General features: G+C 32.5%; 1 protein-coding gene across 3 annotated transcripts in view; it reads right to left on the bottom strand.

Annotated features, from left to right (window-relative positions):
• Positions 1–840: 840 nt before the first annotated feature.
• The window catches only part of LOC118181941 (tripartite motif-containing protein 2-like), a 157845-nt gene continuing 133911 nt past the window's right edge, over positions 841–24774 (bottom strand). For 2 of the 3 annotated variants that reach the window (XM_085807578.1, XM_085807579.1), the window contains 4 exons: positions 19831–20181; positions 12407–12561; positions 4925–5065; positions 842–1192 (listed from right to left, as the gene is read on the bottom strand). In XM_085807578.1, coding sequence (XP_085663704.1) covers positions 1040–1192; positions 4925–5065; positions 12407–12561; positions 19831–20181 — 800 coding nt within the window. In that variant the 3' untranslated portion in view covers positions 842–1039. Of the gene's footprint in view, positions 1193–4924; positions 5066–12406; positions 12562–19830; positions 20182–24774 lie in introns of all 3 variants that reach the window. The other variant, XM_085807577.1, reaches the window with a different exon arrangement.

Here is a 24774-nt window from a genome sequence, read left to right as displayed (position 1 = left end):
ATCCAACAGGTACTTGTGTTTCAAATTCCGAGTTCTTCCTGATCGTAGCTGCTCTAAGCTACTACTCATCGTTACGTAAGCTGCGAAACCTGTATTGATAGATCCGCTGTGATACAGATATACTATCGCATATCTATCGACGTTTTTCTTCCCACTGCACCCAAAATCGTATTTTCATATAAAAGACAAAGTCTAGTATGCTCCTCTTGGACCTTCATTTTTTCTTTCTTGCTTATCACTTAAAACTAATGGGCAACACCCATACCAATGTCTGTTATTAAATTTCACACGGGACAATCTCATACTGTCATGTTACCACCTAATGAACCCAGAAAAGATCAAGTTTCTAATGTTTAAAACGTTACCATAATTAAAACAGTAAATACTTTTGGGTATATACCAGTATTTGAATTTTATTTATTTGGTAATATAATTTTGTATCGTATATATTTATATTCGATTTTTTAAGTTTATTATTATGATCTGATTTGTCACTCCAAATAAATTATTTCAGTTTCATTTAACCGTTTTCAAGAAATCAGTACTTTTGCATACATAAAGGTAATTTTGAATTAGCGGTGTATATTATGCAAGTGATACTTACTGATTTGTGATTTTGAAAATAGAATTGTTGAGTTATGAAGCGAGTTTCCTTTTGAAAGGGAGATGTAATTTATATTTTCAGGTGATACTCTGCTGCAAGACAATTTATAATGAATATACTTCTTCCTCCCTCCCGGCTATGATCGTTCAAATTTCTGTACTATTGCTAAGTATCGTAAAATATTGTATTTGAGATATCTGCATTTGAATAATAACCAGATTTATATTTTGAAACACAATTGTAATTTATTTGAAATAGAAAGTTTCAGGTGTACAGAATGAATATTTTAGGAAAAATAATTTGCATAAAGAATTTTTTTTTTAATTTAATTTATTCAAGCAATATATAGACTTTCAAAAACGGGGGAGAAAATCTTTTCTTAAAACAAGCATGAAATTAAACAAGGATTTACACACAAATCAATTTCCTTGGACGTTATTGTAAGTATTTGTACACTTTGAAACAGTGGTTACCGGAGTCTGAGACAACCACATGTCCGTCTGCTGTTAAAGCAAGTCCTTGAGGGCCATATAAAGGATCTCCGAAAGTATTTATGAAAGACAAAAATGAACCATTCATGTCAAAGACCTAAAAAGAGAGACAAATATTTCAGGGGTACCTTAAGTAGTTTCAGTAAATAATCCATAAGAAAATAAAAATTCTTATTTAATTTTTTGCCTTTGTTCAAACTAAAGTAAACATTTTTTATTTTATAACACTGAAACTATTGTTCACATTCTACGTTTGATTTTTAAATGTCTACAATAAAATTATTGTTGAAATGTTTCTGTCTCTAAAGTTTCATAACTGAATTATTAGGTCTATTTAATAATTTATAGCTCATTGTAAGCATGAGTTATAGCTAGAAATGTTGTATTATGGAATTTTGAAAAGAAAAATATATATATAGTATCTCATTTTTAAATTATTTTATAGTTAGAATTATCTATGTTTCGGGATGAGAAACTACAAAATGATTTTCACTTTTTTATTAAGACTTTTATGATTACAGCGCTCTCTCTCTTTTAAATATAAATGAACAAGTTTAACTCAGATTCTTTGATAACATCTAATTCAAAGGATTCGACCGTTTGGAACAAGTCGTTACAGGCAATTTCTTCCTTAAATATTAATACTTGGCATGTATTTCTGATGACCAAGTTTCTCAAAATAATATATTTCTGATGACGAAATTTCTCAAAACAGAGAATTTTTATGCAGACAGTTTCACCAACGGGGTTGGGAGTGTTTTGAAATACAAAATCTAAATTTTTATATGGTGCCTATCTAATAAGGCGTTGGTTCAATAAACTTTTCATTATGTCATGAGTTAGTAAAATGTTCCTCAGCTAGTAAAATATTCATTAGTTAGTAAAGAGTTCATTATATAACATGTTTATTCTATGCTACGTTTTTATTATTATAAGTGAAATACAAAAACATTTCCGTATCCTTACGAATCTTTGGGAATATTCGAGAGCGAACGAACTGATTCACTGAGATAATTTCTCAGTGCCTGTTATAGTAGACAGCCGACGTTATTCAGTCATAATTAGAGAGCAAGTATGAAACATTATTTTACGATTTGTATATAGTGTTTCTGTATTGGAAAACAAGTCATTATTAATTTTCTAAGTCGCTCCATGGATAATTACAAATATCTCTGAATTTTGCAGAGATGCGGAAATTCTTGTATTAGACATACTGTTGCATGCTCACAGTTCGTAATAGACTGAATGCACACAGAACCTATGATAGCTTGATAAAATTTATTTTACCGAAAGAAACACTTTACAATTCTGGAAATTTCCAAAAAAAAAAAAAAAAAAAAAAAAAAAAAAAAAAAAATACTCGTGCAGCTCTTCACAATATCAGAGAGCACAATCAGTAGTTACATTTCAAACTACTAAGAATGTTAAACAAAACACAATGCAAAGCCCATCTAAAGAGAAGCTCACACGGAGATACCTCAATACTTCAAACTAACGCTAAACTGCTCAGAAACTAACTGAGGGAGAAAAGTAACGCTAAACTGCTCAAAAATTGATGCTCTTCTCGGTTTTATATAGTTTTCTACGGCTGCCGAGAAATCTCTACTACTTCTCGAAATTACTGGAAGATATATGAGGACCGGATACGCTTACAGCTACATATGGCATCAGTTCCAGCTATTCAGTTACAATACCCATTGCGGTATTACAGGGACCGGACAAAACTGTCGCCAGATGGTCGGTAAGTTTGGTGACTTTTAGCGATTTTTCGCCGAATTAGTAGGCAGTTTAGCGAGACAGCCATTTACTCAATTGTTAAATAGACTTGCCCCTTTATTCTTATTTTTCCGGTCAGGCTTCGTTTCTTTAGATTTTCGTGTTGCATTATTCAGAAAACTACAACATTTGCGTATTGAATTTTACTAAAATTATTTATGTATATACAAAATTCGTAACAATTCGTAAAATTTATCCATTAATTACTAATATCTCTGAGATGTATAACTTCTTGTATTAAACTTACTGAATGGTATGCTAAACTCTCATAACATCTTGTATTAAACATATTGAACGGCATGCTAAACATAATGAATGGTATACTAACCAGCATTTTTGCTTTGCGGAGATTCATATCAAAAGTTAGAATTTGTGTCTACAGAACACTCTTGTCTCAATGATTTATTTATCAAATGCCTGGCCATTGACCATCAGATCATTAAGCAACGAACTCTCCAATACTCCTATACAATACGGTCCAAACTCTTAAGTGCAGAACACACGCCCAGATAAGCAGCGTCCATGACTTGTCCAGAATCACACAAAGCACATAAAGGTGAGGCAGTCAGATTAAAACGAAACAAATGAGCACCAAGTTGTCTCAATGATGAAATTATTTCACAAAATTCTCCATCTCATTTTAGAAAACTTTGTAATTGGGCATACATGGCTTGAGACCAGTACCTGAGGGAATAAAATTTGTAGCGAATTTTTAGGATTATCTTAAGGCTTTTTCAAAATCATTGTAAATCTTCAGAAGCCAGACTATTGCGTAGAGACACACGTAAAGCGTAAGAGACAATATGCTGTTTGTAATGAAATTAATTTAAAAATATTTAATTTATTTCGTCACAGTGTGATACGTGTGATGCATTCTTTAGAATACGGCTTTTATTTAAGCATTACTTATTAAAATAACGATTATCAACTTGCTTCATTTAAGTAATACCATCCCACATGCTTATTTACTTCTTCTTTACAATTTTGGTCTCCTCTTCATAATTCAGTTACTTGCTTCATTCAAGTAATATCGGCCCACGTGTTTATTTATTTCTTCTTTACCGTTTTGGTCTTCTCCTTATTATAATTCAGTTAACTTTTATAAAATTTTTACAACTGCTTTTAATTGTTTCCACTTTCAGTTTTGTTTTGATACCTTTTAATTCATTTGCATATTTATTATTTTCTGTTTGATCTGTGAGGGAGAAAAGTATCATGACTATTTACCATTTGCTTTTTTTATTAATTATAACTAAATTACCCTCTTTTGTGGTAAGTCAGTTGCTGTTGGAATCAGATCGCATTTATAAGTATTAAACTATATAATTCATCTGTGCCTCACAGATGAAATGATAAGTTCTTCGAAATTCTACTTTTCCGCAATTTAAAAAAAATTAATATTTTATTGCAAAGGAATAAATGAGTACCTCCATAAAATAATTTGATGTCTTTATATAAACTGAAATGAAAAATAAGCTTTTGGAAGCAAAGTATTACTTTCACAAAGTTTATGCCGATATAACGCTGTAAATGCTGACAATGTTTTGAATAGATTCAAACATAAAGAAAGTTCTTGAAAACAATTATATATATATATAAAGTTGTATAAATCAAAATATGAATATTTAGAAGCAAAATTTTATTTACTTTGCTTTCTTGGAAAGGAAAAAATTGCTCATTATTAGTCTCAGTCGAAGGCCAATCTTACATCGAAATACAGAAATGCTTATAAATTTTAATATTAGTATTGCTCAAAAAATAAGTCCAAATTTTTAAGGTCTAATCTTTTAATATTTATAAAGAGTTCAGACAAAAAAATCTATTATATGAGAAGACTTTTATTGTCATCGTGTTATCATTATTTACTGATTGTTATTTCTCATTTTCATTCTTATTTTAATGTAATTTGACCTTTGTTCTTTCCTATTCTAATCTCGCAATACTTTTAATATATTTAACATTATGTTTGGATGCATTTTTTTATTGTTTTATTTAGAAACATAGCAGAATTTTAATCATTTTAGTAAATTAAAATATTGGCATTGTCTTTTACTTGAATTCTGCAGTTTCCCCAATCTGCTACTATAATATTATCTTGGGAGTCAATGGCCACTCCTGTGGGTGCATTAAATTGTCCATTGCCTTCACCATTCGATCCGAATGATGACAAGAAACTTCCTTCCGCGTCAAAAATCTAAATGAGAACAGAAAGCAACTGTTATGAGAACTACAAGTAATAAATAAATCATATTATACACTGAATATTAAGAGTATTGTTCTGCTACTGTAAGTGCTGTAACAACAAGCTCATTAAATATTTCATAAACTAAATTATCAAAAATGGAGGAAATGGATCATGTTGTGGAATATGAGTTTTACAGCTTATAACTTTCGGATGTATCAGCTATCCTTTATTGACAGCAAGAGAACAAAGTGCCCTTGCCTCCATCCCCCCTCCCCTCCAATAAAAAAGCGGAAAATCAGACGCAATGTGAAATCTAAACTGATGAGCTGATGAGCTCTCCAGAAATTTGTTTCATAAAAATAAGCAATCAAAGCGGACTGTCACCTTAGCTCGCTGAAGCACCTATGTGATCGTAGCAGGCTGCATGGCATCCGCGGAGCGAGCCGAAGCTCTCAAATTTGAAAGAGCTGCATTACTTGAATTCGCCATCGAAGAGATCTTTGTCACGACGGAAAGTATTCCAATCTAATGTCATAGACCCAGACTCTGTCCTCAAAAAGTACAACGCGAGACTTTCGTATTGCATTATTGGTGCGACTCATAGATGTCGCCACGAGGTTGCCTCTGCTAAAGCACCAAAAGGCTAGCGACAGCGAGCACATAAATCAACAACTGCGCCTCCGCGGACCGCCAAAAGCTCTAAAACAGTCAAATGAAATGAAGGGATTACGGATGGTATTCATTGAAACAATACTCCCGGATGCCTGTTGAAACTCCTTGCGGATGAGGGGCATCGGTTGGGTGCGGTTCCTCCGAATTTCTCTGGGCAGCACTCGTCGGTCTCTATCTCCCAGTTTCGTTTGTCTGCCAACTCGGGGCACATTTCGACAATCACCCCTCACCTTCCACTTCTTAATCACATAGGCCACTGTCGATTTTGGGTACTTCAGATAGCTAGATATGTCCCTTAAGGTTCGGCCACATTTGTTATACCCGATAATTATACCTTTCTCGAAATCAGAGACATACCAATTAACCGTAACGGTAGAGGGATGGTGCCCACGTCCTCCGTCACTCACTCACTCGAAATCAGAGAGCTCCGAATTGCGAGGCATCTTGCATGCGACTAAAGCGGACGCTGTTTCCTACACGATATATACCAGCTGAGTCCGTGACCTACCTTAGGACCGCAGATATCGTCATTTGCATAGGTGTCCAAATACTTATTGGTAGTCAGTGTATCAGCTCAGTCGAGTGGAGAAATATATCTACGATTTTTATGATATTTTATATTTTTAGAGCTTTAAAATGCTGAAATAATTTTTAAAGTGTGTAATCTAAAGTTTTCAGATTGAAAGTTTATTATTATTACTGATAAACCCAGACTTTGATCATTTTCCAAACATTATATATAGATAGATAGGTAGATCAGTTATGAGATTTCAAGATTAATTATTATCATTTGCGCTTTTTCGTTCATTTTGCATTACAAAACATTTTGTACTGTTTAAGCTAGTAAAAATTCATGTTTCTTTTGTTGCACATTGGAAACTAATAATCGTCAAAAAGGCCTAATATACTAATATATATATATATATATATATATATATATATATATATAATAAAGTGTTTCTAACTCGTAACTACGTAGTATATAAAGAAAAAAATTCAGACTTTCTGGGACATGAAAACAGCATTATCGAGATACATGCCATTTAGAAAAAAAAAGAGTTAAAATTATATAAATTTGTAAAATTTTTCATCAATATATATATATAGTTCAATATAGTAATACAGAAAATTATTAAACTACATGTATACAGAGAGCGAGATCTCAATGCTTTAACTATTATCATTTGCTCTTTTTCGTTCATTTTGCATTACAAAAAATTTTGAATAAATTTTGAAATTCACCCTCTCTACTAAAACGTTTTGAATTATTTTGTTGCATTTGGTGTGTATATAGTATATACTATATATATAGAGAGAGAGAGAGAGAGAGAATTTACAATTTTCATATAAAATTAAAAGAAAGTATAAATAAAGCACGACAAATTAAGAAGAAAATACGAAAAAATTTCACACTTGATTAGAATGGAAATCAAAAACATCAGAAATAATTATGCATTCATAAATATTTCTCCATTTTAAAAAAGAATTACTGAAAGCAAAACTTTTATAAATTAAAAGTTAATACTTAATCTTCGGGCCAATTTTGCATGCAAGTGTAATTTTTGTTAATTACTTTAATAATTTAATAACGTTATGAAAGTGTGGAGTAACTTATAAAATAAATTCTGTTGATAGAATCTGTTTGGAATCTATTTCAAACATCTGTTGTTAAAATCTGTTTGGTTGTTGATAATGTTTGACTTCTTATTAGTAGTATTTAGTTTCTGTTTCGGCTTATTTATTCTGATACTGAAGTTACTGAAGTAACAATATCCATCGGAATTTGGGGATCTTTTACTTCAATAGCTGCAATATACGTCGTTTATGAAGACACCGCTGACGGACCAGTGCGTCTGAAAAAAGGAATTTGAATGCGAGTTTAGAATTCTATGGTCAAATGGCGCAGTGTCAATTCGATGATAAAACTCTAAACATTCTGACAAAAGAATTGCAACTGGGAATTCTGTGGTGTCTTTTATTTTATTTTTTAAAATTTTTATTTACTGAACTGGAATTTTTGTACTTGCAAGATTTAAAAATTTAAAGTACTATAAGGTATTTCTCCTGCCTTCCTAGCGTGTCTTCGTGGTGTAGTGGTCAGCACACTGAGCCGGTATTTCAGAGGTCCGTGGTTCGATTCCCGGCGAAGGCGGTTGCTATTTTTTCATCTTGTCTGCTTTCAAAAATCCTAATGGCTCTACAGTGGCGCCCGAACTAAAAATGGGTGTTGGATGATGACTCTCCTCACACAGGATTTGGCGATTGGGTCCGCTAAAAACCCCAGTCGCACTTTAAAAGGGGGAGTATATAAGGTATTCCTCCCGCCTTCCTAGCGTGCCTTCGTGGTGTAGTGGTTCTGCACGCTGGGGCGGTATTCCAGAGGTCCGTGGTTCGATTCCCGGCGAAGGCGATTGCTAATTTTTCATTTTTTCGGCTTTTTACAATTAACCTAACGTCCCTACAGCACAAATGAAGTGTTTTAGTGAGATGTTCATCATATTTTTACTAATATATATGCATGGCAGGAGCTCCTCTCAAGATCTGGGCCTCTGCAACTGAGGGTGTTCTAAACCGACCTAATAGGCTATGCATTCACTCCCATTCTTTTAGAGAGGTTAATCTGAGCCCTTGAAGTTTCAAAAAGAGGGCTGGAAGGCTTCAAATCGGAGTCCGAAGACTTAGCCATGTTGAATACGTTTGAGTTGCGAATATGCCAGCTAGTTCAATCAAAGACTATTGAGGTAAAGATATGTGTATTTATAGGGTATACTCAAAAACGGGTGAAGTTTTAAAAGTTAATAGTAAAGTTATTTCTCATATTGCTAGGGTAAACCCCGTATCGTAAGCAGCATCAGCTGTCGAAATTATTCATACATTACTAGAGCACTAGTAACTCCTGCTGCGACCAGTCTTGAAAACTGAACTTGCAGCTCCTCAGCAAGAAATGCTGACCGCGGAGTCCAGTCTTCAAGTTGCAAGTTCAATTTTTAAGTTCAATTTTTAAGATTGGTGACAGCAGGAGAAGGCTTTCTATGTATTCTGTTTTGGGTTACAGTGCAGCGTAAATTTCAAGTACGCTTTAGAAAAGACGCAGTAACCTGATTTTTCCAAAGCTAATGCTTTTTATGCAGCGTTCCATCAGAAAATATGATTTGCTTTTCTGAAACAATTTTCACTGGCGATTCATTTCTAGACATGTACGAAAATCAGTTTTGCTCCAAATGAATGCCAATTATGGCAATTGCATTCTATAAATGGATCGAGCTCCCCTCGTTCTCAGGAATAGGCAGATATTTCTCATTTATTTTCTTCCACAACACTAGATCTTACGTGCTGCTGATGGAGGAAATGGCCTTCTCTCTTGACCTGCGCTGTTCGCCTCGTCTTACATCATGCGATGCCCACATCCATCCATCCAGGAACTTTGTGATCAGATAATGCATGCACTGCAGCCATTACAGCGGATATGATGCAGGAAGTTCGGGATGAATTTGATTAACACGTGAATTCATGTCGTGTGATCCAGGATGCTCACATTAAAGGTTACTAATCAGCGTATAAAAAATTAAGACAGTTGTCACTGCTAATAGTTATAGCTTACGCCTTCGTAACTTGAAAAGAATATGTTTTATTATCTTTGAAACTGCCTTTTCGGTATGCTCCGTATATGTCACTTCAAGTCACTCTTCGACCCTGAAAGAGTCATTTAGCTCGGGAATTTCTACATAAAGGAAATTCTAGAGCCATAAATCTCTAAAAACTTTACTTGGATATGTAGGACCTTATCTATATATTTCTAATTGGTTACATACCGTTTACTGGAAATATGCAGATCGATACGACCATTTGTTTAGCCTAATCGTTCAGCTTAGCAATTTAGAACTTTGAAAATTGGGATTCACAGACGCTCATTGAAAATTTCATATTCTCTAAAAATAAATGTATGCTAGGACTAAACTTATTTAATTTAGGTAAAGTACACGAGGCTTGATTATCTAAGCTCTGTTCCATTTCAGACTATAGCACATCAAAGGTGGAATTCGAGAATATCGTAGCCCTCCTTCCTTATCATCAACTACTTAAGAGGAATTTCTTCAGACTATAGCTTCTCCCAATCTACAAATACATTTCAGTTACAGGATGGGATAGAAACTCAGTTACAAGGGCATATGCAGCTCGATTCTGGTGATCACTATACCGAAATGGCAAAAATATATTAAGCATTATTATTGAAAATGAATCATCAGTGGAGAGAATTTCCCCCAGTTTTGACTCCGCTTGCGATGCAGATGATACTATTTTATGTGTTTTTTGTTTGAACTAGAAAAACGTGTTCGCATTGATAGTCATGTTTACAGACAATTTTTTTACAGGCTTCAGCAAGAAATAATTTTATTTATTCTTATTCTAGTGGTTGATGCGAACTGCCTTATTATAATTTCGAGATGACTTTGTCTCGTTAATATTAGGAACAGTGTTCTAGTGGCTACTGTAAGCGCAGATGCTAGGTGCCTTATGAAGCCCTCCATGAAACCCGATTTTCGTGGCGAAGAATTGCTTATCTGGGTCTTTAAATGCGGATGTGTTCTTGGGAAATTTTAACCTTTCCATCTGCTGGCATTTGAGTGTTAAGAAATCACATCCATATTTTTGAAATGAAGCTTAATGGAAAAGTTAAATGTTTGGAGGCATCCTATTGCGACTGCACAACCTCCAATCTACCAGCCACTCATCACCGCTGACAATAGTCTGCACTACATGATGTCTGTGATATATATTTAACAAAATGAATGTTTAAATGTTTATCGTGCCACACAATTATTTACCGCTAGAATATATGCGCGATTCGCCCCAAACCACAATCTTGAAAACTGGCTTTAGTGGACACTCAACCTGAAAATTTATGTTTTCTCTCTCCAGATAAAAGTGTATTACATCGCTCACAATCTCCTATATTTGCAGATTCTGTATGCGTAAACAGAGGCGAAAGTACATGCTTCCAACGTAAGTGATTTCAAATCATCATACACCTTTACTTTCATAGAAATTTTAATTAGTTACTTAAGTTTCACAGTGCCATTTCTCAAGTCGTTTTAATTTTGAACACCTTGTATCCTGTTAACATCGACCAGTCTTGTTAATTATTTAACTATTTAACACTATTTTTTGATTTCTTCTGTTTAATAGTGTATGTATAGACAGAAATTACAGGCTATAAGGATGTATACATAGACAGAAACCACAACGCCATAAAACCTGTAAATTCTCTACATTAGCTATAGCTACAAATTAAAAATACAACAGGTCTTAGTATTTCAAGCTAAGAATTTGACTTAATTAGTTATTATAGTATTTCAATTTAATAGACCTTTGGATTTCAATTTGTTAAGAATACGTCTTAAATTTCAATTCTTTTTTTTAAAAAAAAGAAAACCAGCAAAATGTAATAATAAATCACAGATGATAATAAAGCATACATATGCGTGAAAGACAAGCAAAAGGATTATGATAAATGAACTAAACACGCGTATGAAGTTAAGTCATAAGATTTAATTTTAATTAACTAAGTCACCTTACTATTTTGGCTTTTCTATAACTTCTACTTTCGTTAACTTCCAGCAGAATATAAATAATTATTTCAAAGCATAAATAAAGCTTCTAGTATTAAAGTTTGTCAGAGAGTGTTTAGCAACGTACGCCGGCCGTAACTCTACTGCAGATTTTCTGCTGTTGCAAATCAACTTGCAAAGGTTTTGTCTGCGAGTTACTTCGCGAGCGATTAGTTAGGCGAAGCTAAGGTTTAGTCTAACTTTGTTAATATTGTATCCTATATTCGATTTATCTTATGTTAAAAGGTATTTGTCTTCTTGAAGGCTAGCGGAATTTTTTCCTGTTAAAACTTCAGTTTGTGTAACCATTTAGTGAACTTGTTAATAAAATGTCTTTTAGATTTTAACTTGTGATTCTTCTAATTGTCAGACAACGAAAAGGTTGTCCGGCAGTGTTCTATACCTTACGTAGAAGTTAAGCGGTGGTTTGAAGACTGTATCATACATTCAGAGCATTTCGAAAGAACAAATGTTTATGCAATTTTACTTTGTTACATGATATAAATAGAAAATCACCACAGATCACTTTATGGTTACCATGTAAAGTAGAAACTGATTCTTCATTACAAACGCGTTAATTACTAACAAAGAACTCTCACTCAGATTCTTTAGTTCGATGTTGGTTGGGTGAAAACTTACAACTTTTTATGGAAGAGAGGAAAATCTTCATATATTTTTTTTCAATGATAAACCCGGCAAAAGAATTATTTGAAGCAACAGTTCGTTCGAAACAGACGAATGTGCAACAGCATTTTAAGATTAACATCATATATTATAATCATATACTTCCTACAAAATCTTTTAAAATATTAAACTAACCACATAAATTATTGTGATATTTGTAATAATATATGGAAATTAAGTAAAACTGAAAGGAAAGGAAATTTAGACTTGTTAAAGCAAAGATTTAGTTTTATTTCTAACTACTAAATCATTTGAAATGAATTTGTTTATTTGATAAATATACTTTACTAATAGTTATTGCAAGAGGTTTAAATATTGAAATATTTTATTTTATTCATATTTAGTTTAAATTTGTTTCAAATAATTTAATTTCTGTATACATTACCTTGACACAGTGACTGTGGAAATCAGACACAACTATTTGATTCCTGCTATTAACTGCTGCATAATGAGGACCTGTGAATCGGCCTGGTTCTGAAGGCCTGCTGCCAAATTTGTACAGAACCTTTCCATTTTCTTGAAATACTAGAACATTGTTACCTACGGTAGAAATACAGAAATTTAAAGTTTTATTTATAACATTTAAAACATGGAATTTTTTAAGAAATTAATACATCGTTGATCCTACGTTTTATAAAAAAATAATATCTTGTGATTAATTTCCATATATAGTTCTATGCCATGTCTAGTGACAACTTAATAATACTGTAATAAGTCGGATACATGTACGCATTACGTCGTAGGAAGCTTTATGCAAATTATGTAAAAAGTTGTCGAAAAAATAAACGAATGTATATTAGTAACATTAAAGTACAATTATAAGAATAAATTGCAGAAAACTGAGAGGTTTTGTTACAAATGTAATATAAAATTTCTTTAAGAAATAAAGCTGATTTTAATTGTATTTGTTTTGCTATGCTAACTGAAAGTCACTTAAAAGACAATAACACAATTCTAAATATTGCTTCCCCAACTTGAAAAATATGTGATGAGGCATACAATGATTTTCAAAATCAATTGCTCGCACAACTTATCATTTTGAGTCCGTAATTTCATCACCATGCTATATAGCTTCGGTAATTCAGTTTTATTTTTCAGACTCATTAATCATAAAAACTTCTGTTATGTTTTTACGTTTAGAAATGACAGAAAAAGCATATTCCTCAAACAAACAACATCCAGCACACAACATAAATAAACAACATACAGCAGCAAAACTTATATAATGTTTTATTTCATTCCACTGATATGGCAACTTACCAGCGTTTAAGCATACAGCCAACATCTGCCTATATACTTTTGATTAGCTTAATTTTGTAAATAATTCTTACTTCACTACTTTTAATGCCTAAATATATGTACTAATTTCATCTTTACATCTATACCTGCAACTACATCTTGCTCTTATTGTATTTGCATGCTCAGCATTTACTGTAATAGTGAAAAGTATATAAAGCAGGTATTACATTAACAGAATAATTTAACGTTGCAAATTTGCAAAGTTTATGGTAATTTAGCATCTGCAACACCTTTTAAAAATTTAATTGCATAACTAATAGTATAGCTAATAATTTACTTGAACAGCAAAAGTTAATTGTAATAATCTGCATTACACCTGTGCGCATGCTATACCAAACAATGCCACTGCGTGCAGCATGACTGTTTCATCAGTCAATGCTACCTTGCAGGGAACTTTTTTCAGTATTTTTCACTTTGATTTGCAATTTCAAGTCTCAAAGAGCATAGCCCTAAGCTGTACTTTGTTTATTGCTTCGACGGGACCCAACAATCTCATAAACGCATTACTCAGTGAGCCAGCTGTTCTGTCGACGGCAGAAGGAAAAAAAAAAAAAAAAAAAAGCGTCTTACCACAATAAACTGTAATCTTACAAATAGCAAACTGCGAAATCTCGGGTGAAAGGTGGGATGGCAGCTCCGACAGACAATTATAAACAGCTTCCTAAGTCATAACATAAAATGTGATTGCAAATAGGTATCAATGCCGTTCATAACCAGTAATCACTGGTTTCATGGACGGGGCGTAAATGCATGACTGACATACACATAATCTTAGCATTCAAAGTAGCACATTTGTTAACAGTGGAAAAGTAACTGAAGAATCTGCAATATACAAACAATAATGTGAATAGTATCAGTATAGACATACAATGTTTCAGTATTAAATATAAAGCTTTTGACAGTAGAAATGGCAGGTGTTAGACAGGTATATGTGCTTATAAAATGGATTACATAAACATGATTGAAACGGTTTTCATGTATAAAACATATAGTTATTTACATTCACGTGACTTAAATGTCGGAAACGATGCTTTGATACGCACAGAATGCGTTGTGTGCTGGTAACGTAATATTTGACTTTGCACACATAACAGGTGTACACATACATAAGCTAGGCCTCAGAAGAAATTTTGCTGACAAACATTTTAAAAAGGAAACGTGTTATATAAAAAAGCGACCTATTTCGTGCACAGCCTGCATCCCCACGTTTCGGAATTGAGAAGAGAAATCGAATAGACATATTTTGAAAAATGAGTAGATGACATAATCTGAGTGACGCCATGTTATAAAGACTGTTTTCTTCTTCCTTACCGTCTGCCTTCGTGGTGCAGTTTGAAACATGTCCGGCTAGCAGTCTGGAGTTCGAATCCCAATTACATTGCTCATATTTTCATGCCTGCTGCTCCGATCAAAGCCTGGTTTTTGAAGTGGGATGGAAGATAACAGGTCACCTCAAAAGGAGCTAGTGACATTCAAAGGTAACTCTAAATTTCTGTCATTTCGACAGTTGCCGCACGTAGAATAAGTATTAAATTGAAGCAACTTTGTAGCGAAGAGGCCAGTAATTGGAATGTCAAAGAGCACATCTTTCCAGTATGGCGCTATTCTGTGCCTGAGAAGTACGATGTCAGTCCCACGCCAACCATTGCACATCAACACACTTCCAACCTTAGCGGTGAAAAGGAGAACAGTATCTATGCAAACTTTCTTTAATGACGCATACATACCCGTCAGCTGTATGCAGGAAGATTAGTGATTTGCGACCCACTGGTATTTTTCCTCAGAAACGCCCGCTTAACCTAGCTCAAGATCACCTCAACTGTATTTCACAGCAATGGGGTACTGCGCTCTTTACGGATAGTCTGATTTGGTCTCCGGATTCTCTATGGTTACTGATCTCGTTGTTCGTACCAATGTAAAGTCGAGTGATCAATTCAGACTTCTCTACACTGATAACGTAATTCAGTCCCCAGTAATCTTGCAGATAGCACAAGTTTGTCTTTTCAGAAGTTTTAATTCAAACTTAATAGTTTAACTGGCAAATTAAACATCTCGGGAAAATAATACCTTTTGATGCTTATACGTGCAGAGAAGTCTCAGCGTAATTAGATCAAGAATATTTCTCTATTCTCATCTGCTCTTCTTGTAAACTCTCAAAAAAGAATAAACGGACAAATAAAATAAATCAAAATATAAAAAATAAAATATGATAAATAAGTTAATAAATAAAAAATTGGAAGGATTTCGGATTTTAGCTTTGCATCATTTTAACATTGCATTTTAATGTGCAGCATTGTTTTCAGGGTTTTAATGCTCTCTTTGAGCTCGCAGTTTATCATGTGCTCTTGAACTCATTCTTTGCTGTCACAATATTTTTGTTCAATACATTTTTTTTTCATTCTTTCCTCAGTTCCTCACATCAATATTCAGTTTTCTTAAAGTAAGATGACTTACACATCTTTTTCGTTTTTGCATTTTCATTTTTAACTTTTTGTCTTTTTTAACTGTATTTATTAAACAGCATTATCTACATTATCCACATAAAATTCAGCAGCAAATTCACAAAAATTTTAAAAACAGCATATCTTTAGAATTCGCATTACAGTATTAATTATTACCATAGATTTTTTTACATTTGCAAGATTAATGCATGGCGATAACATCTGGCAGCAACATCTGCTGTTTGAAAAGTGATTTGAGCGCAAATGTTGTACTGATGCAAAAGTCGGAATCGCGATTAATAGTACCCTGGTGCTAAAAGAAAACGTAGACGATCGAAATCTTCCACCCCAGAAAAACTTCCTTTTCCAGTCACTGGCCTGGATTATGAGGAAGTGCCCTCTCCTATCGGGACTTCACCGTGACTTTTGTAAAAGTAGAAGGCCATGACACTCGTCAAGCAGCTCAAGGATGAGTCATCTTTCTGTCCATCGTTTTTCGAACATGGACCAAGTTTTGCAGCTAACCACAAGGTGTGAATAGGCGCTCTTGTTCATGTTAATTTTGTCAGTATAAGACAGCAATGCCTGCTTATTGCTGTGTACCAAAGTGTATTATGTTAGAACAGAGAATACATCTGTGTATATAAATTTCCAAAGGATGACTCAAAAATCAGTTGTGGTGCTGAAAGTTTCTTCGAGCGAATGTTGCTCCATGAAAAGTCCATCCTTGAACGAAACAGTTCGGACCAAAGGGCCAGTGGGTCTATCCCTGCCGAATTCGGAGTTACTTTTAGAATGCTGAAGCTATCATTTCTTGAGTGAATGATGCGTTAAAGTTAGTCTTCTAACAGGTGTTCGTTACGTAGGAGCAGTCGAAGCGGGAAAAGATAATGGCAAAAAGTCAAGCCGTGGATGAACTTCAGGGACACGGTCAGAAAATGAGAGAAATAGCTGATGTCATCACTGTAGCAAAGAACTCTAGTCATGCGCATCAAGATGAGAAATCATGGGTGGAGCAGGCGTCACGTGGTGGCAGGCAGAATTCAATTGGAGGCTGTTGAAATTTGAGTTAAGGCTGGTTGGCTAAGGGCTATCACATGCAAGCAGGAGAAGTGTAAATGAAAATTACGTAAAAAAAGTACGAGAGAATTTTTAAGTAAACATAAATTTTGAATAACTGCAGTAAGTAGCTTAAATTAAGAAAAACGGTGATAATTAAAAAGGGAGGTTAGAAAAATGTGAAGTTAAGTACGAGGTAAAGTTAAATTTGATTCCGAGAAATCACTAAGGCAAAAGAAAAGTTAAAATTATTTTTAACTTGTAATGTAATGGACGTAATTCCAAATACGTGAAAGGTGGAGGAGTAACATTTCACAGGGGAGCTGTTTCTAATGTTTTAAAACCTATTTTTTATAAAATGTAGAGGTTTTTTTATCTACTCTACTTGCCGTTTTCTAATAAAAATAATTTTCTAATTTTATATAATATATGCATACTTGAAATAACATTTAAATAAAAGTATCTTTATATATATGTATGTTTTTAATAACTGTGTTCTGAAAAAAAATGTTAAAATTTTAGTAATATCATATAATTTTAATTAGTTTAGTATTCTGCTTTGACGACATTTTTTATACGCCAACAGACTTTGTTTTAAATGCGTTTGTTTATATTCTTTGTATGCGTTTGCTTATGCGGACATGTACGAAGTAGTAATGTATGTATTTAATACTTGGTAATGTCGATATAATACACTGTGTAAGAACCTCATAATATTATGATTTTTTTTAACATGAATGACCTTTTTTTATCCTCTTTTCTTGCATGCAAATATAACAAATATGTTTACTTTCAATCACGTATTTTTTTCCTTATATCATGTTTCTGGCATTTATTTTAATATTAAGAAGAATTTGTTAAGTATTAAGAAAATAGTCATTATATAGCAGTTAAATTTCAAAACTTTAATAGTTTTAAGTTTCTTTTTAAAAATAACGAACATTATTTAAATTTTACCTTCTTATTAAAATTACCTTAAAAATCTTACCTTAAAATTATTTTTATGCATTTACTGTGTTATAAAGAAAGTTATATGTAATTATGATTAGATGTTATTTATTTGGAAAGTGCAAGTTTTTTTAGTTATATTCAGTATAATATACGCATTGCGGTTGAAATAAAATTCCTTAAACTTATAGTTAACTTGGAGTTAATTACAATAAAAAGTTTCTCTTGTATAAAATTTATATTTTACGATACTAAATTCGTCAAGAATCGTTCTGCATTTGAATCTATCACTGAAATTTTTGTATTTTTAATTTCAGATTATTATTAATTTAGTTTGTTCTCTCCAGTTTTTTTTTATTTTATTTTTAATTTTGTAGACGCCGAGGGACATTATATTACAAAATGTTATTCTATAGCATGAAAATTATCCTGTTAAATTTTAAAATAAAGTGTCCAATTTTAGGAATATTATTAATTTTGGCTGGTGTTTATCGATTTAACTTCTGAAAATTCAACGGCAGCTTCTGCGAAATGATATCTTTCGAAGTTCGCATTTCGAACTGAGAGAAAAGAAGGAAAAAAAATCGCCAGCCTTGGCGATAGTACACCAAAGTCTGGGTTCAGTTCCATTTCATGCCCAAACTCCTGTAGTTCATTCCTGTGCCGCTTTTTCATCCGGTTCTGAATGGCGATGCTCGGTCTAGTACTATATAACAGGTCTATGGATTAGGCAGAAATATCCCATATCGCCATAGGATAATCTTGTCGGACATGTGTTTCCCCAAACGGTCATCACTTTACATATCGATAGGCCACTACAAAGGACATCTTTTGCCATCAAGAATCTTATCATTTTACCACTACTATTTAATTATTTATATATAATTTTCTTTTGATTTCCCCCATGCTAGTGGTTTTTGTTATATCCCATGATCTGTGAAAGTTTCAATGAATTCGCATAAATACATTTTTCTTTTTTTAAATCGACAGCTTTCACTTTGCTGTTCAGCTTCTGGACAATCAGAGTGTACAGCAATGAATATGAATATTGCGAGAGGTACTGTTCTTAGTTTACATCTTCAGAACAGAAATAAATAACTGATTTACATGTGGGTAAAACTGTCAAACAAATTTCAGAAACATTTCTTAATCAGAGTACTAGGACAAATGTGAGAATTCGATTATAACAAACAGTCGATTTTTGAGTATTGCCCATATTAATTTGTTGGCTTTTAACGTTGATTCCCAATTATGGCGTTATAAATGATGCAGAGGTGAAAATAAGAATAAAAAATCAATATGCAGTTAACAATGTTTTGTACTTTATCATAAAAATCCTGTGATGAAAATTTATTACAAATAGTTTGCATATAAATCTTTGAAAGATGGCACAGGGCATTACTTAACATAATTTCATTTACAAATAATCAATACATATAAAAATGACCCTGTAGTAAAAGTAGGACACTGAATGCCAAGCATTATATAGAATAAGTAATAAAGGAAAAATAAATTCTGATTAATTTAGCATTCCTCTAGCATTCTTCGCGAAGCTCGATCCATTCTTATAGAAATGAAATAAAAGAATTAAGCATGCTGAAAAATTTGCTCATATAAAAAAAGGAAAAAATGGCCCCTTTGAGTTAGAAGAAATAATTGTTTTATATAGCTTAGTGATATTAAATAGCTTGTATTGTTTTAAATAGCTTAGCCCAAAAGTATGCATAGGCACTTTTCTGTGTCTACCCATACTTTTGGGTTCTATCTTCGAGCAAAACAAAATTTTTATAATCTTCTTCTAAAAAAAAAAAAAAAAAAAAAAAAAAAAAAGAAGAAAAGAAAAGAAAGAACCTTTGAGATAATATTCCGTGTCCTCCATTAGGGATAAACGTGAGTCGCATCGTCTCTTATCCAAAATATAAAAGCGAGAATTTAAAATAAAAACTTAGGAGTTTAGCAAGCACCTTTGAATATTCTAGAATCTAAATCTATTCTGAGCAGAATGAAAAGGCATTCTGTAAATGCTCTTCGAAATAACAGAACTTTACAAATTTAGACTTACCTTTATTGTCAACTACGATAATATGGCCATTTCTATCTACTGCTACTCCTTTTGGGCCTAACAGCTTCCCAATTCCAATTCTGGAGATGTATTTTCCGAATGGGTCATAAATGCTGACCCATTTATTCTCGTAGTCCGCAACGACATAATTACCATTTGGAAGGACGGTTACACCCGTTGGTCGCTGCATTTGGCCTGGAGATCTACCCCTGGCTCCGAAACGAAGTCGGAATTCTCCAGTTCCAGAATTAAACACTTGTACACATTGGTTATTACTATCGGCAACTACTATTCTCCCGTCTCTTGTGCAGCATACTCCCTGTGGATTTGTGAATTCTCCTCGGCCACGTCCTGAAAATAATTGACAAACATTTAGTTGAAAGGCAGCGAAAACATACTGTCGAGCTGCTTTATTTTTGATTTTAAATGATTTGAAAATTCTTTAAATTCAAAAAGAATTTTTAAGCCTGCATTTGCAAATATATTCATCAGTACATTTATATAAGGGGCGCTCTATAACGGAATACATTATTAGCACGTTTTCTTTTAATCATGTGTGGTGCCCATATAGTATTTCCTCTTTTTAAAAGTATCTGTACATTGTAAGATTCATTTTCTTACACCCTCATTTTCACTGGCAGCCCTATTACTGTCAAAGAATCAGATTTCTGTTACGTGTTAAGTTCCTGATTTACGTGTGAGAAGAGCAGAGATAATGTGAAGAAACACTTTTCTATTGCAAATAACTTTCAACTTCATTATCACGTTAATAAGAATTAAGTTCATTAATTAACTTCGTTTTAACAAGTATTGCAGCAATAAATGCATGAAGATTTAGTAAATTAAGCCCAGATGTTTGAAAAGTTCAGAATCTGGTATTAAGTTTGCTAAGAACTGAGTATTATAAGATTGCTGTTTGATTCTAATCTTTTTTAAAATAGCGTGACTATAAATTTGGATTTATGAACTAAGAAAATCTTGAAAGGGAAGTGAATATACTTACTACTTCGTGATGACATCATCTATTTTATCTTTACGAATTTTAGTAATAGTTGTACGGAAACGTTACAAGCTAATACACACACAGTCGTGATTCAGGATAATTTTTTAGATTGTTAGCGGTGCTGAATTCTATTTTGTGGTCAGATTTAATAGCGCAAGAGCACAAGTGGATTTGTCACAGCACCTTATTTCTTTGACATGAGGGTCTTTCTTGTGTTTTTAATGGTATAACTCAATTTTGAAGTCAGATCTATGCTCAGAAGGCCTTTTGTTGGGATCTTTTGCTTACAATGAAACAATGACACAAAAGCGAAATATTTAACTTGTCTAAATGCTGTTTATTGTTCAATAATGTTAATAAATATATACACGATTTAATGTCTCTTATTTTTACTTCATTAAAATCAAAAATAATTAGTAAACATATAGATTTAATTTAAGTCTATTTCGTATGATTTAACCCATCAACGGGCCCGCCTCTCGGAACGAAATGCTTCGAAAACGGTTGCGTTGTCAGACAACAAACCCCTCCAAAAAAAATTGCTTTCGTTTTCTGAAATCTCTCTAAGATGGCCCAGCCTAAGGCAGTATGTTTGCTTCCCCTTAGTGTGATGGATAAGCCATAAAATTGCCTCCCCGCTATTGAATGCCAAGAAGTAGTTGTTCCGTTTAGTTTCGTCTCCCTCCTCTTTCTTTGTACTAGTAGCCTGTAGACTTGTTTCTTTTAACATGTGACTGCAGAATTTTCCGAAATCTTTTTAGAATTTTAGCTTCCAAGCTTGTGAACATTCAATTATTCGACATGTTTTATTGGGCAGTATTTTAAGAAAGATCATTATTTATTTTGTTACACAATTTTTTTGCTATTTACTTATCTATTTTATTTAGTTTTAGTAAACCAATTTATTTTGGGAAATTAAATTTTAATCCATTCTTTTACCGACTCAGTTTTCATCACATTCTAAGTCCATACATATTTACGATGAGAGTACAATATTTATCAGAAATTTTTGGAAAATTTCGCATATGCATTTATATTTTAGCGTTGAATTTTTTCCACAAGTTGTTCGTTTACTGTCGAGCTCATCTTCGTCTTTTCAGCGTGGAATTGGCAAGCATAATCTTCCTAATATTTTTCGGGATTTTATAGCAATTTCTAGAATTTTGGCGGTTTTCTACAAATATTTTGGTAAGTTTAGCTATTATACAGTTGCTACTAATGTAGAATTTAAAGCCAAAAATGTATTCCTTCGTTGATTTGAGAGATCGCATTTCGAATTTAAACGGAAGTTTAAATGAATTTGATACAATCTTACCACAGACTAGAAAGAATTATTTCTCTGTGTTGGATGGATTTTTCTCACTTTTCTGCATTTGATACATTAAATGCATAAAGCAGACACTCACAAATAGAATTTAAATAAATTTATTTAAATAAATTTCTATTTTCATTTAAAATTTGTCATTATTAGCACCTCCCGCAGTTTTATGCAATCATAGGATTTTCCGAATTGTATTAGGTCGTTAACATAATTTCAAGGCCTAATAGAAAAGTGGTAATATGGAAAGACTATGTCTTGAGTACCAATAGCCAAGTATTTGTAATTAAATAAAATAATATTGAATACCAGCCGCTTTTTTATTTATTTTTAGTCATATAACAAAAGATAAACAAGAATACTATTACATCTAAGAATTATTTAGTAAATTATTTTGCTAATGTTTTATGAATGAGGAAACACGGTAAAAATGTTTTAATGATTGAATTCACCGTTAAAAATCAAACAAACCCCAAAATTCCTTTTTCCCATAACTTCGTAAAATGTTTTGATTAAATATGATTTGAATGAGTTTTCCAATTCTGTTTTGAGTGATATAAATATTATTAAATTAGGATATAAATATTAGGATATAAATTATTATTAGTAATAATTTTTGTATTATAACTTAGCAGAATATCGTTTATCGTTAAAAATTATATCTAAAAGAATTAAATTTTGAAAAAGAATAAAAAATATAATTAACTGTTCCATTTCTCCTCTATGCATCTATTTATATAAAAAAGGAATCTGGCTAGGGAATTTACGACTTGTATATGAACTAAAACTTGGTATCTTGACAAAACTTGTCAGAGCATAAAAAGCTTATATTCTGTGATATTAGTGTATTAATCATACTTCTGTATCCGTAAATGCAGTTTATAATTACCAGCATAAGTATCATAATGGATTTTATTAAAACGATGAAAACTGAATGCATGATCCTAGCATTATCAAAGTACGGCTTTTTATCCCGTTAAGAATTCCTTGGTTCGTAACCAACACGAGTTTTATTTTTGAAATGTTATTCCAAATAAAACAGGAAGCGTTAAACTATATGCATTTTAAACAGTTTTACTTTTTTTTGGAAGGGAACCTGACCTCCGCAGGCTAACTGACACTAAGGTCTCGAAAGACTATTTCTAGTCAATAGAGTTTTTTCATTCTAGAAATACTCATTATCTAGAGCTATCTTTCTTTCTAGCCATTGTAAACTACATATATAGTGGGAAAAATTCTCATTTTACATAATTTTCGGATAATTACATTTTACGTTAAATAATTTTAGATTTTGATTAACGCAATCGATGAATATGGCAGAATAATAGTTTGTTGTAAACATTGTAAATTTCAACGTTTTTTAAGTAAAGTTTTCAAGTAAACCAAACCAAAGATTATTAAATTAGTCTTATAATGGTTACTGTTTGGTTTTCAGTGTTCTGAATTTGCATTTTAAAAAACATAATTTAAATAATCTTTCTTTACGCTAGTCGCTTTTAAAATGTTTACCTATGTAAACACTTACTAATGTTTAATGTAGCAACTTTGTATGTACTTAACGAAAGACTTAGAGGAATTTATAAAGAAAACTAGTTCCCATGGAAAAAATCACGAAATCTTCCCTACAGCCAACGTATTGACCAGAAACCAAAACCAGGTCAAAATACTTATGATCATCTCTTTTATCCACATAGCCATTGGTAAACTTTTCAAACTTATACTTGTTCTTATTGCAGTTATAAACAGAAATGCGAACACTCAGATACTGCCGCTTGTTAAAGTTAGTACAGTCTGCGGCTGATTCTATATCTGCCGAGGTGTTTTCGAAAAAAACTTGAAAGATAATAAATTATGTTACCTGCTGAGTCATCGAAATATTATATATTTGTTTATTGAAACTGAAAATTTTATAATTTTCTATAAAACTGCAATGGAATTATTGCATTGAGTAATCTTCAGTGTGATGTAATTAGTGTCCTAAATATAAAAGTATGCAAAAATCAAATTGGAAATTACAGCAAATCAGTCCCTAGAAATATGCTATGCCTGTATTAATCTAGTAGCAATCAATTATTCATGAACATTATAGTATGCATGCCATATAACAATTTGTCAGCAGTACAAGAAACAATTTCGATATGCGTGCCTTTTCTTTTAACATAGTTTTTCTCTCGTTACTTTTAAGATAAACATATAACTTGAAATAGTTTTTCTTCCTCCAGCTTTCACTTATTTATTTCTTAAAATATCTCCACTAAAATCAGAGTGATATTATTAACGATTTTTCTTTATTATATAAATATAAAATTTATCCTTTATTATATAAATAATTGAAATGCTTAAATTTGACATTCTAATAAATATTTTATAGTAACTCTCTGAAAAATTTAACTTCTTTTAAAATGTATGAAAATGAATTAAATCGTGTATTTTTTCCAGTCTTAATGATAATAGAATTTTAGAATCATCAGTTATATATCCGTATTGATTATGAGAAATTATCTCATTCTTCTTTGAGCTGGAAATTGCTCAATGGAACTTCTTCCAGCTAGAATTTGAACTCGGGGTGTAAGTGATAGTAGATCGGACTATCAGTCGGAATGCCTGTGGTTCGTATTCCGCT

Source organism: Stegodyphus dumicola, chromosome X1 (assembly GCF_044657685.1).
Source record: "Stegodyphus dumicola isolate Sdum_Otavi_A_Nest chromosome X1, ASM4465768v1".
Taxonomy (NCBI): Eukaryota; Metazoa; Arthropoda; class Arachnida; order Araneae; family Eresidae; genus Stegodyphus; species Stegodyphus dumicola.
The sequence above is the reverse complement of the archived record's forward strand: the minus strand, read 5'-3'. Positions and strand labels throughout refer to the sequence as shown.